This window comes from Mandrillus leucophaeus, unplaced genomic scaffold (assembly GCF_000951045.1).
Source record: "Mandrillus leucophaeus isolate KB7577 unplaced genomic scaffold, Mleu.le_1.0 Scaffold201, whole genome shotgun sequence".
Classification (NCBI taxonomy): Eukaryota; Metazoa; Chordata; class Mammalia; order Primates; family Cercopithecidae; genus Mandrillus; species Mandrillus leucophaeus.
Genome location: NW_012102044.1, coordinates 859,975 through 875,339, shown reverse-complemented (window position 1 = coordinate 875,339; position 15,365 = coordinate 859,975). Strand labels below are relative to the sequence as shown.

At 52.5% G+C, this 15,365-nt stretch overlaps 2 protein-coding genes across 3 annotated transcripts in view; both read right to left on the bottom strand.

The window, feature by feature from the left end:
* ADPRHL1 (ADP-ribosylhydrolase like 1) overlaps window positions 1–8,002 on the bottom strand; it is a 31,323-nt gene extending 23,321 nt beyond the window's left edge. The window contains exon 1 of one of the 2 annotated variants that reach the window (XM_011979425.1): window positions 7,702–8,002. In XM_011979425.1, the coding sequence (XP_011834815.1) occupies window positions 7,702–7,915 (214 nt within the window). In that variant the 5' untranslated portion in view covers window positions 7,916–8,002. Of the gene's footprint in view, window positions 1–4,499; window positions 4,671–7,701 lie in introns of those variants that run through there. The other variant, XM_011979427.1, reaches the window with a different exon arrangement.
* Window positions 8,003–10,596: 2,594 nt separating this feature from the next.
* The window catches only part of DCUN1D2 (DCN1, defective in cullin neddylation 1, domain containing 2), a 39,490-nt gene continuing 34,721 nt past the window's right edge, over window positions 10,597–15,365 (bottom strand). Inside the window, exons 5-6 of the mRNA XM_011979424.1 lie at window positions 14,078–14,174; window positions 10,597–12,878 (exon numbers count right to left, since the gene is read on the bottom strand). Coding sequence (XP_011834814.1) covers window positions 12,799–12,878; window positions 14,078–14,174 — 177 coding nt within the window. The 3' untranslated portion in view covers window positions 10,597–12,798. The remainder of the gene's footprint in view (window positions 12,879–14,077; window positions 14,175–15,365) is intronic.

The following is a 15,365-nucleotide window of genomic DNA, read 5'->3' as shown; positions in this document are numbered from 1 at the left end:
GCCCGGCTAGTTTTTTGTATTTTTAATAGAGACGGGGTTTCACCGTGTTAGCCAGGATGGTCTCAATCTCCTGACCTAATGATCCACCCGTCTCGGCCTCCCAAAGTGCTAGGATTACAGGTGTGAGCCACCGCACCCAGCCCCACCATGCTCCTTTTCCAGCGGTTGTATCCATGTGGCCACAAACAGAACCGAAACCGGCCCACTCCATGGGCTTGTGATGCAGACGGTGGAGGCCGATGTGCCCGGCTCCGGCTCCGTCTTCTCTTGCCGGAAACCCGGGTACAACAGGGACAGCTGCCACCAAGCAGCATCCCCAGCCCCACAAGCTCTGGAAACAAGGGTGGGCTCGAGCCCCTGAAAGACCCTGGGGCACGAGGGTGAAGGAGCTGGACACAGCAGACACCTGCCCTACGCCCAGCACTCGGAAGGCCCAGACATCCTCCCACAGCAAGGGCTGGTTCTTATTTGCCGGTTTGCCTGATAAGGCTCGGTGAGGCTATGTGTCTTGCCCAAGGCCAGAGCTGGCAAATGTGTTTGCCGGCAAAGCCAGAGCACTTCTGTGATTAAGTAACCTGTAGTGTGTGGATGGAGTCCACACAGCCTCTGAAACCAGAGCCCGGGCGCCCGGCCATGCCAGGACAGGCTGTGGCAGGCAGATGCCCACCGAGGTGGGACCGGCGAGGGCGCCCCTCCCGACGGCCACTTTAACACCCAGCAGCTTGTTTTCATTCTGTACTAAAACTGCACTCTGGGCTTGCGGGTCGGCCCCGGGAGATGCCACTGCTCCCTTTTCCTTGGTGATGAATCCCCCACCTTTGGGGAGGGGAGGGGTGGGAATGAATGGGGAGAAGGAGGCAAAGACGGAGGCTTGGCCCACCCTCCATGGGGCAGAAATGGCACTTGGAAGCAAAAGACCTTCCCGCTGGTGGCTGGGGCCTTCCTCAGCCACATCAGAGCCAGATGTCCCAGCACGGATGGGTGGTGAGATTAGGAGGGGCACTTGGCAAAGTCACTCCCTCCTCGAGGACACAAAACCTCTACCGCTGCAAACCCCCGGAGAGAGTGTGCAGGGCCCCCAGCGGCTGCAAACCCCCGGAAAGAGCACACAGGATCTTCAGGCTGCAAACCCTTGGAGAGAGTGCACAGGATCCTGAGGCTGCAAACTCCCAGAGAGAGCACTTGGGGCCCAGCGGCTGCAAACCCTACAGAGAGCATGCGGGACCCCGCGGCTGCAAACCTCCTCTCCTCTCACCACAGAGAGAGCACGCAGGGCCCCGCGGCTGTGAACCCCCCAGAGAGAGCGCGCAGGGCCTGTGAACCCCCCAGAGAGAGCGCGCAGGGCCCCGCGGCTGTGAACCCCCCAGAGAGAGAGGGCTTCTATGGCTGCAAACCCCCAGGGAAGTGCTCAGGACAAGGACTCCATGTTGTGTCCTCCTACCACCAGTTCTCTGACCCAGCCCAGCAGAGGCCTCTGAAGAGTGAGGGGCAGTCCTGGGAGGCATGGCCGGCTGGGCTGTGCATGGTGTTGTCCACATGCACAGTGTTGTCATATGGGCACAGCACTGTCTACACTCACAGCGTTGTCTACACTCACAGCACTGTCTACACTCACAGCATTGTCTATACTCATGGTGTTGTCTACACAGCATTGTCTACACTCACAGCGCTGTCTACACTCACAGCGTTGTCTACACTCACGGTGTTGTCTACACTCACGGCATTGTCTATACTCACGGCATTGTCTACACGGCATCGTCTACACTCACAGCACTGTCTACACTCATGGTGCTGTCTACACTCACGGCGCTGTCTACACTCACGGTGTTGTCTACACTCACATTGTTGTCTACACTCATGGCGCTGTCTACACTCACGGCACTGTCTACACTCATGGTGTTGTCTACACTCACAGCATTGTCTATACTCACAGTGCTGTCTACACTCACAGCGTTATCTACACTCACAGTGTTGTCTGCACTCACGGCGTTGTCTACACTCATGGCACTGTGTACACTCACAGTGTTGTCTACATTCACATTATTGTCTACACTCACAGCGTTGTATACACTCACAGCGCTGTCTACACTCATGGTGTTGTCTACACTCCTGGCATTGTCTATACTCACATTGTTGTCTACACTCATGACGTTGTCTACACTCACGACGCTGTCCACACTCATGACGCTGTCTACACTCACGGTGTTGTCTACACTAACGGCGCTGTCTACACTCATGGCGTTGTCTACACTCACATGGTTGTCTACACTCATGGCGTTGTCTACACTCATGGCGCTGTCTACACTCACGGCGCTGTCTACACTCACGGCATTGTCTACACTCACGGTGTTGTCTACACTCACAGGACAGCATTGTCTATACTCACAGTGTTGTCTACACGGCATTGTCTACACTCACAGCGCTGTCTACACTCACGGCATTGTCTACACTCACGGCGTTGTCTACGCTCACGGTGTTATCTACACTCACATTATTGTCTATACTCACAGTGTTGTATACACTCACGACGCTGTCTACACTCACGGTGTCTACACTCACGGCGCTGTCTACACTCACAGTGTTGTCTACACTCACATTGTTGTCTACACGCACAGTGTTGTATACACTCATGGTGCTGTCTACACTCACGGCGCTGTCTACACTCATGGCGCTGTCTACGCTCACGGCGCTGTCTACGCTCACGGCGCTGTCTACGCTCACGGCGCTGTCTACACTCACGGTGTTGTCTACACTCACAGCATTGTCTACGCTCACAGTGTTGTCTATACTCACAGCGTTGTCTACACTCACGGTGTTGTCTACACTCACATTGTTGTCTTATGTGCACAGTGTTATCCACATGCACAGTGTTGCCTACATGCCTGGTGTCTACATGCACACTGTTGTATGTGCATGGTGTTGTCTACACACATGGTATTGTCTGTCCTGCATGTATGATGTTGTCATAAATGCATAGCATTGCACTGCGTAAACACAGGGTGTTTACATGCACAGTGTTGTCTACATGCAGTGTTGTGTGTGCATGGCATTGCCTACACACATGGTGTTGTATGTATCGTGTTGTCTACACGCACCGTGTTGTGTGTGTATTGTGTCTCCGTGCATGTTTTCTGTACACATGGTGTTGTGTGTGTATGGTGTCTACACGCATGTTGTCTGCACACATGGTGTTGTGTGCGTGCACAGTATGGTTTTACATCATGCCATATTCATCACCCCAGTTCTGAGTCAGGGAGGACAGAGAATGTGGCAAGACCATGGTTTGGGAGACATGAGTCCTGAAGTCTCATGGGAGAGATGTGAGGGCTGCATTCCTGCAGGAATTAAGGTCACCTTTGCCTGCACACGAAGCCCCTGGGTGGGCATAGAGCTGCGTGGCTTTGTCCAGGCTGTGTCTAAACCCAGCGTGTGCCACTCACAGTCACCGGCACAGCCATTCCACAAACAGCCTTTCTCAACTCAGTCCTGGGTTAACAAGCCTAACCCTTCCTGAGTCCCCTAAAAGGATTCATTTTATTCTGGAATTAGGTACGAAATGTCTGTATTTAACTGAAATTTAGCCTTTTCAAAGCAAAAATAAGTCCATAAAACAAAATGGCACAAAAAGCATTGTCTTTTCAGGTTAGAATTTAAGCTAGAAACAGATTTCAAAGCTGCTACCCTTGGGCTTCTCCCCAGGTTTCTTTCCTTTGGGACACTCAACTCCTGTCTCCTGTCTTCCCTGTCTGGTCTCCTGAAAGACAAATCAGTTTATAAAGCTGCCTGAGGGGCCGGGCGCGGTGACTCACACCTATAATCCCAGCACTTTGGGAGGCCAGGATGGGCAGATCATAAGGTCAGGAGTTCAAGACCAGCCTGGCTCTACTAAAAATACAACAAGTTAGCCCAGCTGCTCGGGAGGCTGAGGCAGGAGAATCCCTTGAACTAGGGAGGTGGAGGTTGCAGTGAGCCGAGGTGGTGCCACTGTACTCCAGCTGGGCAAAAGAATGAGACTCTGTCTTAAAAAAAGAAAAAAAAAAAAAAGCTGCCTGAGTCTCCCAATTTTTTTATCTCAATAAAAAAAAGGCAAAATACTAACATTCAGTGAACTTGTAGCAAAATGTCGTGTTTCCAAGTATTTTCAGTTATTACAGCCCCAGGAGAGGCTGAGAAGGCCCTGTGCCCTGGAGACCGTGGCCAGTGACACCTCCCGCCGTCCTGCTGGGCCCTGAAGTTGGGCCTCAGTGAGCCTCACGGTGGAGATGTGTCAGATGAGCCTTCGGTCACCTTCCCACACTGGCCTAAGTGCTTCCTCCCACTTTGCTGGCCACTCCATTTAATCCTTTGTGACTGTGAGGCTGGAAGGCCCTGGCAGGGAAGCCACTTCCCCCGTTTTCCCAGGGAGCGGGGCTGGGGAGCTGGGAATGGCCAGCTGCATACCTGGGCGATGGCTGAGCTCTCTGTGCACACCTCCCCCGCCAGGCCTGGCACACACACACCTGCTAAATGCCTGCCGAGTGACTTGGTGATAACATGCTCGTGACATGGCCTTTTCGCTCAAGGCCACAGATGCCGCCTCTCCTATATGTCTTGCAGAACGCTAGACACGGCAAATTCCTGGTTCAGGGTCTGCTTTTGTGCCCTGTTCAGAGGCACACCCAAAAGCGGGGAGCCACACAGGCTGCACCTGACCCTCCGACCTGGGCTCACTTGAGCAGCAGAGCCAGGGTTTGCCAGACCACACAGCCCCGTGGCTCACGGGGCGAAGGACTTTTCAGTGCAGCTTACTTAAAGATGCCAAATGTAGTTCCGTTTGTACAAGCCTGCCTGTCTTTGGAAAGCATGCTGAAGAGCCACAGCACGCTGCAATTGTTATGATACCTGCAGGCCGCCGCGACCTCAGCAGTCAGGGAGGGTGCTTACGAGCACGGGGACAGACTGTGTGGTTCCCGTCCAAGCTCCACCACTCACTGGGCTGTGTGGCACTGGGCAAGTGCCTGAACCTCTCTGTATGTCAGTTCCTTCTCCTGTAAGACTGTGATAAAATCAGCCTCCGCGGTGATGTGAGGAGCTCGTGTGGAGGATAACACACGTGAAGCAGCTGGAACAATGCCTGGTACAGAAGTGCTGTGGAGTCAGCACTCACCATTGTCGTTTTGTAGAGACGGAGTCTTGCTATGTCCCTAGGCTGATCTAGAACTCCTGGGCTCAGGCAGTCTGCCCACCTTGGCCTCCCACAGTGCTGGGATTGCAGACGTGAGCCACTGTGCCCAGCCCTCACCATTGTTAACACGGCTCAAGGACCCCCTTCCATAGGCTACAATTTGTGATTTAAAGAACAAAGCTAAACTTAAGTGAAATTTCAACTTTGATTTTTAGTGAGTTGAAAAGAATCTGCTTGCTTTGGTTTCTAGAGGGGTAAGCGATTCCAGGGGCGATCTTGGACGCATGTTTTCTCAGGACACAGAAACTAGACGCTGCAGCAGCGCAGTGAACCCTTCCTTCCCGTCCACAGCTGAGGACCGTGAGAGCTTAGAGCAAACTTCCTTCCTTCTTAATAACAGCGCCCCACGGTGGCTCATGCCTGTCAGCCCAGCACTTTGGGAGGCTGAGGTGGGTGGATCACTTGAGGTCAGGAGTTTGAGACCAGCCTGGACAACAAGGTGAAACCCCGTCTCTACTAAAAATACACAAATCGGCCAGGTGTGGTGGCGGGTGCCTGTAGCCCAGCTACTCAGGAGGCTGAGGCAGGAGAATCGCTTGAACCCAGGAGGTGGAGGTTGCAGTGAGCTGAGATCACGCCACTGCACTCCAGCCTGGGCGATGGAGCAAGACTCTGTCTCAAAAAACAAACAAAAAACAGCACCCCGAACGTCCGTAACCCTTTGAACTGTGTGAATTTCGTGTCCTGTTGGGCTGATCTCCGTCGGTGCATTTTTGGAGTGTCCTATGCTGCTGCCCTCCCTGCAGGCCTGGCAGGACCAGACCCACAGCCATGGGACACTGCCACTCACAAAACGCCCACCAAGTGCCACCAGAGATGGGACATGCAGAGCTGCTGTGAGTGCACACACGGCATGAGACGCCCAGAGGAAGCCATGCTCAAGAGTGAGGACCAGCCGTTTACGGTGAAAACAAGCAGGAGCCTTCTCCCACAGGTGTCTGTGTGTGGGGTGCGCCTGCTCTGGGCTGCGGGGACACAAACGTGGGGCTGCTGGTCCTAAGGGCACACAAGAGGCTGCCTGGAAAACCAGAAGCAGGAGCTCCCCGACGTCAAGGCTGTGAACACTCGGACGCCTCCCTGTCTCCAGCAAGCTGGGAGCCTTATCTTATCGCCGGCGCTTCAGCTCTCCCGTTATTTAGGGACCGGCCACAGGCTCGATGGCATTCCTCCACCGTGAGCACAGAACTAAACTGGGCGCGTCCGTGGCAGACGAACGGAATGGTGGAGTGAACGCGTGAGATTTCAGTGACTTAGCTGCAGCCCTCAGATTTTAATTCTGCCGTGATCAACAGACAGCACCCACGAGGTTTGGAAGAGCAAATGCCTCGTAGGAAAGCTGGACTGCATGTCTGTGCACCTGCCATTTCCCTGAAATTCATGCAAAAGCTTGATCCTAAAATCAATTTGCTACTTAAAGGTATTTTAAGAAGCTTTGTCTCCAATCTCGTCCAGTCGAGTTTACGTCATTTTCTTAGAACACATTTGTGTATGGGCAACTCTCCAAGCTGAACCGTTTTGGGAGATGATGTTCTAACCTTCAGTCATTGGAATTTAGAACTAATCCCCAAACAGTATTAATGGGTCCACATTTTAAACGGGCTTATTTTACATCCCTTTGTAATGAATTTGGAACAAGAAGGTTTAATCTCTGAGTGAGAGGTGAGCCCTCACCCTTCTCACACCGGCACGGCCGAATCACCCTGCTCACACTGGCACAGCTGAGAGAGGCTTAATTGGCTTTAACTCTATTAGAAACAGAAGGTGCTAGGCTTAGTTAACACTTTACAAACACAAGTGAAAAGTCACGTTTAAAAATTGAATCTTAATCTGCAAAGTAATACTGTGACCCCCAGAGAAACCACAGGAGAAACACGATCTGCCTCATATCAAATTTGAGGGACACTGGTGTCTATTAAATTGCCACTTTTAGCAGCGGCATCATGTAACACCATCGACTGAAGGACCGCACTGCCTTCAAAGCTCTCAGAGGCTTACTGGGAGAACTTGAGCAGCCACAGTGCTCCCTCCAGCCCACACACAGGAGCGAGGCGGGCCAGGCCCTACCTGTGGCCGCAGTGTTCCCTCCAGCCCACACGCCACAGCACGGCAGGGCCCGGCCCTACCTGTGGCCGCAGTGTTTCCTCCAGCCCACACGCCACAGCACGGCGGGGCCCGGCCCTACCTGTGGCCACAGTGCTCCCTCCAGCCCACACGCCACAGCACGGCGGGGCCCGGCCCTACCTATGGTCACAGTGCTCCCTCCAGCCCATGCACCAGAGAGTGACAGGGCCTGGCCCTACCTGTGGCCGCAGTGTTCCCTCCAGCCCACATGCCAGAGCGAGGCAGGGCCCGGCCCTACCTGTGGCCACAGTGCTCCCTCCAGCCCACACATAGGAGCGAGGTGGGGCCCAGCCCTACCTATGGTCACAGTGCTCCCTCCAGCCCACGCACCAGAGCGTGATGGGGCCCGGCCCTACCTGTGGTGAGGGCCTCGGCGGTTGCCATGTGCATGATGGTATTGTCACTCACGGGCCATTCTCCTGGCGAGAGGACGAGGTGGTCCAGGCCCCCAGAACGTTGCAGCTCCTCCTGAATCTTCATGCCCCCAGTGCTGTTCTCCTTGCAGACATTTCTGTAGCCAAGAGCATCGCCGACACTCCCCAGCAACATCGCAGCCTTAAATTTCTCCATCTCGGGAGGCAGCTCCTCTTACCCTACGGCTGCAGAGCGTCCTGGCCTTTGTCTCCTCCTCGGCCCGCCTGACTTTTATAGTGGTCATTGTGTCGCTGTCAGGAGCGTCCTCTGACGGCCGGGCACTCCTTGTCCATCTCTGCAGGTGGCACCAATGAGAGGACCTTTCTGTCCCCCACGTGGGAGGTGTCAGCTTTCTTCCGCGTCTGGACAGGCACCAGCTCCTCAGCAAAGGAGTCTGCTGGCTTCTGCACTTCAGAGCATTGACAGAGCGGGAGCTCCTCTCACTTCCCCGTGTGTGGTGCGGGGTGACGCGGGAGCAAATGTGTGCAGGCGTGCCTGTCACTGCGGCCCGCTGCGGGGCGTGCCCTCAACCCTCAGGCAACAACCCATCTGCTGTCTACAGTTCTGCCTTTCCTGGACATTTCAAATACAATGTGTGGCCTTCAGTGTCCGTCTTCCTTCACGCAACATAATGTTGAGACTAATCTGTGACATGCAGTTTTTTTTAGAAAACTTTTCGATTATGAAATGTTTTTGATAGAACACTTTGCAAAGGGAACAAAGTCTATCTAGCTCCCGTGTGAAAAACGACGGTGTCTTCTCAGCATGCGGGTGTTTAACGGCTCTCAGATAACCGGACTGCACTGTGCGGTGTTTAACGGCTCTCAGATAACCGGACTGCGCTGTGAGGGGGAAAGTCGTCAGCAAAGCACAGGCTTCGCTGGAACCTCCCATCCGGCCCTCAGTCAGCTCAGCGTATTTACAACATCCCTGCTAGCTCATGAAAAGAATATCAAAAATACGGAGGCCGGGGGTGAGGCAGACCAGCCAGGGCTCCTGGTTTGAAATAAATTAGGGAAACAGACCGTCGCCCAACCCCAGCCCTGGACAGGTCTCTACAGAGGCCGGGTGCCCAGCGGGGCTGTCTGTCTCCCACCTCCCTCCTCGGGGCCTGGTTTCCATCAGACCCAGGGGAAGCGAAGGGAGTGACACCTGGACTGAAGAAATGCGTCTGATAAAAACGAAACTCGGCCGGGCGCAGTGGCTCAAGCCTGTAATCCCAGCACTTTGGGAGGCTGAGACGGGCGGATCATGAGGTCAGGAGATCGAGACCATCCTGGCTAACACGGTGAAACCCCATCTCTACTAAAAATACAAAAAACTAGCCAGGCGAGGTGGCGGCGCCTGTGGTCCCAGCTACTCGGGAGGCTGAGGCAGGAGAATGGCATGAACCCGGGAGGCGGAGCTTGCAGTGAGCTGAGATCCGGCCACTGCACTCCAGCCTGGGAGACAGAGCGAGACTCCGTCTCAAAACAAAAACAAAAACAAAAAACACGAAACTCTTGTAGTATGCAGCGAGACAGCAAGAAGCATTTAAGTCACCGTGTGGCGTTATACCAGCACTTGTTAAACTGGAGGTTCTCGAGCAGTGAGCTCATCTCATCCTCCACTGTCTGCTGGTAGAGCCAGGCATTAACAAAATCATGCCAGCTACCATGATCCTGAGATCCAGAAACAACCAGTCCTTCAAAACCAGCGGGCAGGCCGGGCGCAGGGGCTCACGCCTACAATCCCAGCGCTTTGGGACGCCGAGGCCGGCGGATCACCTGAGGTCAGGATTTTGAGACCAGCCTGACCAATATGATGAAACCCCATCTCTACTAAAAATACAAAAATTAGCCAGGCATGGTGGTGTGCACCTGTAATCCCAGCTACCTGGGAGGCTGAGGCAGGAGAATCGCTTGAACCCAGGAGGCAGAGGTTGCCGTGAGCCAAGATCACGCCAGTGCACTCCAGCCTGGGCAACAAGAGCAAAACGCCGTCTCAAAAACAAAACAAAAAAACCCCAAACACGAAAAACAGCATGCACGCAGGTTCCCTACCCAAACAGGACAGACAGGAGAGCAGCCCTTCGTTCGAACTCCCACCCGTTCTAGGCAGAGCTGCACTGTGGGGCCAAAGCCTGTGTTGTTGAGGGGAGTGACACAGACCCCTCGCTGGGCGCTTCAGTCGATTCTCAGGCAGCGGAAACCTTTGCCAAGAGCACTGTCTGGCTCCCTCAGCAAACAGAACGGGATAAGGTTAGCTAATTAGTTTATCCAGGAAATATTTGCAGAGCCCCTACTTTGTACCTGAAACCGTGGACACAGTAACAAATATCAGAAGTTTACTCTTGGCCCCATGAAGCCTGAGGTCACAAATGGATATAAACTTAAAGCTAAAACAACACAATGACATGCACAATGTCACTGAGAGGAGCTGGCAATGTTGATTCCGGAATGCCTGGCAGGTGCACTGCGAAGGGGCAGGTCGCACATGATCCTTCGACCCCGGTGCTTGGCTGTTTCCCTCCGATAAGGGATGGTTTCCAGCAGTGCGTGCTGGCACACGTCCCCCCGCCCTGCTCCCACACACCCCCGTAAATCCTATTGTGAGATCCCTAATTCCTCACGAGCTACCACTTCAGGCACACGGTGCACCACTGAGAGGGAACGCAACGACAGAAGCTGCCTGAGGACCTGTTACCTGGTCAGGGCTGGTGCGCCACACGGAAGGGCAGGGGCTTGCCCGCTGGTTGCTAGCTGGGGGCTGTTCTGTCATCCCGGGACAAGGGCTCAGATGCTGACACCTGTAGGCAGGCATCCCTGCAGCCGAGGAGAAATCGAAAGGAAACCATACCCCAGATAAAACGATTTAATGCTTCTGTTCTCAGCATTTCACAGCATGCAGGACTCAAATGTGTACAACAGAAGAAAAAAACAATTTCTGGAAAAGCCTTTGTCCAGTGATATTTTGATATCTATTGACAATCTCTTAGAACTTTAAATCTCAAAAACAAAAAAGTACTGCGGATCTCCATAATTTATACAGAATTATCTGAATTCTATAAACTTTTCTGAACAGAACAATTACATGTCAAGAATCCATGAAGCCTCCAAGATGCGCTCACATTTTTGAGGTTTTTATTAAAGCCAGTTTTTATTGTATTAAACAAATGCTCTCTGAGAATCGAAGACTTCTAAAGGTAGACAGGCCCAGTTTCCCGTTAAGGGTTCCGGAAGCAGAGCCTGGGGAAGGTCTGTGACTTGCCCATCACTGGACCACCAGAAGCCAGCGGGGGCCAGGCGGGGTCTCCAGGCTGCAGGTCCCTTCCAGTCCTGTCCCTGCTGCCCCCTGTGACCATCTCTGCTGAGAAGCATCGAAGGTTCGTCCTGCAGCCGCCAAGCTCACGAACCTCAGCCATCAGATGTTCCTGAAGCACAGGGCGAGTCCTGTTCTCAGAAGCCAACCCAGCTGCGCGTCTGGGCTCTGCTCTCTCACACCGCAGCTGGGTCATCTGCTGCGACTCTCCTCTCCCCTGGGAAACATCTCCAGCTGGTCCACGTCCTGCACGGTGCTGCAGGGGGGCAGCAAGGCACACTTGTGACATGAGGGTCTCGGCACATGTGAGGTAGGGTCAGCAGTGATGTCCACAACTCGACACATGCCCTCCACACCTGGGCGGCACTCGTGGGTACCCCTCAACCAGGAGGCCACGAAAAACAGATGAAAACACGGCACAAAGACAGACTTCAGCTCACCAATCAGATGAAGGTTTTGGGGTTGGGTTTTTTCGGACAACGATGTACATTTTAGCTTCCGAATGTGCACAGGGGCACAAAGGTTCAGATGCTGGCACCATGGGCACCACAGGAGGGTGGAAAAAACCAACTCATTCGATTTTATTGTATTGATTTATTTTTTAATTTATTGAGACAGAATCTCACTCTGTCATCCAGGATGGAGTGCAGTGGCGCAATCTCGACTCACCGTAACCTCCGTCTCCTGGGTTCAAGCGATTCTCCTGCCTCAGCCTCCCGAGTAGCTCAGATTATAGGCATGTGCCACTACGCCCGGCTAATTTTTGTATTTTTAGTAGAGACGAGGTTTCACCATGTTGGCCAGGCTGGTCTCGAACACCTGACGTCAGGTGATCCACCTGCCTCGGCCTCCCAAAGTGCTGGGATTACAGACGTGAGCCACCGTGCCTGGCCTCGATTTTAAAATCTACAATTCATCACTCATGAAAGAAATGTTTTTCATGGAAAAATGTCTTTTAAAATATAACTAAAACATATTTTTTAAAAACACACTTTATGAAGTTTCTCAGGTCAAGTAACATTTAAGTAAGAGGGGTCCACTGATGTATAAACGGTGTGAGATAAACTCTGCTGGAATTGTGCCATGTGTGCCGTTGCTGTGCAAAGCTACATGGGGACTGAGAACCATAAAATGATTTTCAGATGTATGTCTAGAGAAAATGGAAACAAAAATAGAGCTGGTAAATCTAGATATTCGATAATTCAAAAAATATAAATCTTGAATTCCTGGCACCAATTTTAAAAAACATTAGACTCTATGACAACATCATCTCCTTTAGGGCACATTCTTAACAGCTTTGACTTATATAAAAACGCAGCATCCTGCAGAGGACACGTGCCGTGCTTCCAGTGCCACTGCAACATCATTCGGCGGCGTTCGGCCGGCCGCTGGTTCGCCTGATGGCGCGAGCTACGCAGCATGCTCTGCAGTCCCACAGGCGGCGCCACGGCTCTACCTTAGTGTTTTGTAAATACTAAAAAGTCATGCAGAAATCTCCTAACGCAACAGCTATGATGACAAATCTCCAAACATCCCAAAGCAGCCATGTCCTGGGGAACTTCCTGCGGTGTCCACAAAGCAGCCACTGCTGTCCTCCGGCAGAATGGGAGGGGCTCCTCTGGTTCCATGGCGGGTCAACAATGACTTCTGGAATCAGTGACAATGCACCCAGGAACTGACCGAAATCTCCTTGCAGGATACAAATCATTTCACAATCTTACTCCTGCTTAACTTGCTGCCTAGAAAAGGCTGCGTTTTCCACCTGTGACTACTGGCCGTGCATATTCTACAAAATCATCTATAAGAACAGGCCAAGCTCCTAAAGGAAAGCAAGCAAACAGAAGACGCGTTAGAGCACCGTTTTTATCTTCAAGGCATTGTGTCACATATCAATCCAACATTTACATTTCAAGAACTCAAATGATTTGAGGTCCATACCATTTGTGTTTCACAGAATGAACCAGCCCAAGTTACCCAGTTCTTTTGTCCTAGCACAGCCAGGTCGGGAGCCCTGGTGTGTGCGTGCTGGTATGTCCAGGGGGCTGTGGGCTCACAGTGGCCCTGCTTGCTCCATGAGTGCCCCAGGCAGTCACACCAGCTGCTCAGGAAGGGAGTGAAATGGACCCACTCGGACCAGGAGGCACGTTCCTCAGGTCACTGGCATTCTTACCAGCAGGGGGTGCTGCCTCCTGCGGCTCTTCCCCAGTGGGACCACCCCCTCGTGCCCTGCCCTTCCCTGTCCCGGCAGCCCCGAGGGCCCTCTGAGCTCCTGCACTGCTGTCTCAATCCTGGAAGCTGTGCTTCTGTCAATGAAATTCAATGATCCCTTCTTTCATTTGACAAGCAGTTACTGGGTGCCTCTGATCTAGGGACGGTGCAACGTGTAGAGGACACAGAGAAACAGAAGCTAAAGCAGGCAGACAGCCACGTAAACCACCCATTAAAGGCGTGGCGCCAGTGCCCAGAACAGATCACTGCCTGCCGAGGGGGAGGGAGGAAGCAAAGTGGGTGGGGGTCTGGAGGGAGGCCTTCCACCCAGAGACCATCCCTCCCGAAGGTGGCAGCGTGCCCAGCACACAGCAGGCTCCAAAGGTCCTCCAATGCAGCGTCCTAAACACGGGGGGAGACAAATATATAGAGATATATTTACGTAAGAAGACAGGAGCTGGAATCTCTGAGGAAGCCTAAAGAGCGCAGTGTGGAACTGACCTAAGGCATTATGCGTGACTGAGAATCTGGGAGTGGTGGTTTCCGAACACCTAACTCTGTGGCTCCACCATGGGGGTCTCTGCACATCCAATTTTGAAATGCTTTGGCTTAGAGGACTGTCTTCTTGATTTACACTAAATATAAAGCCGCATTTTTCTTTTGTATGATTTACAGAAAATAAGGAAGGGGGTAGGTAGTATTATCACCACCCCCATCTCAGTGACAGGGTCACCACTCTAGAGGCAGGAAAAGTTAACGTTCTCAGGTGTAAGCATTTCGGTCAGTCATCTGAAGCACAACTTCCGGTACCTTCTTCATCGTAGTTAGACATATCATCTGCAATCATGTTTCCAAAGTCCAGAAGGAGGTTCCAGGTGTCCCTTGGAATTGATCTTTTGTGATGCTCCTAATATATAAGGAGAAAAAAAAAAACCACCAGATTTAAAATACAGAGCTTAAGTCTCATACATTCTAGTGGCCTAGCGATCTTCAATTAATGATCTTCGTTAATTTGATTAGGAACAAATACAATAACATTGTTAAAAGTAATAGTGTTCCGCATAAATGTTAAGTGCTACAACAATGCCAATGTCCAAATATAGAAAGCGACTTATTTAAAAACAAAACATTTTAAATATTACAATTATAAACTCCTGTTTTGTCACACAGAAGGGCAGCATTTTAATCTCGTTACCTGCCCATCAGCTGCATGTATATGTATATATTCATGAACAGCTCATAAGCTTGTCTTACATTTTAAAACATTAACTGCTATCGAATTACATGTAGTTTTCCGCAACTTGTTTTTTCCCCACTCAGCGTAACGTCTGAAGCGTATGCGGGCTGACTTGTTTGCCCTTGTTTGCGTGGCTCAAAGCTGTGCTCCATCGCACCAATATTCTGACTTTTTAGTCCGTCCTCCTGTGGATGGTCACTGGCTTTTCCAGTGTTCTGCTGTTACGACGGCACTGTGAGCGCCTTCATCCCCATTTCCACACACAAGAGCGTGAGGTTCTCTGGGAAACATCTACGACTTAGGTTTGACCCAGGCAAGGCGTAAGGGGGCTGTGGGCACAGCATTACTGACCTCTGGATGTTTTGAGAGAAGTAATACGGCACAGGATGTGACGAAACACACAGCTGCAAAGGCGCCTCCCCATGGCAAACCCACAGAACTAACTGAGTGACATCACCTTCCACAGACAGCTCCACCCCCTGCCTGCCATGCTCCCTGGGTGCCACCCACAGGACTCAGTGACATCATCTTCCACAGGCAGCTCCGCCCCCCGCCTGCCATGCTCCCTGGGTGCCACCCGCAGAACTGAATGACATCACCTTCCACAGACAGCTCCACCCCCCACCTGCCATGCTCTCCAGGTGCCACCTGCAGGACTCAGTGACATCACCTTCTGCAGACAGCTCCACCCCCTGCCTGCCATGCTCTCCGGGTGCCACCCACAGAACTGAGGGACATCATCTTCCACAGACAGCTCCACCCCCCGCCTGCCATGCTCTCCGGGTGCCACCCGCAGGACTCAGTGACATCAACTTCCGCAGACAGCTCCACCCCCCACCTGCCATGCTCTCCGGGTGCCAC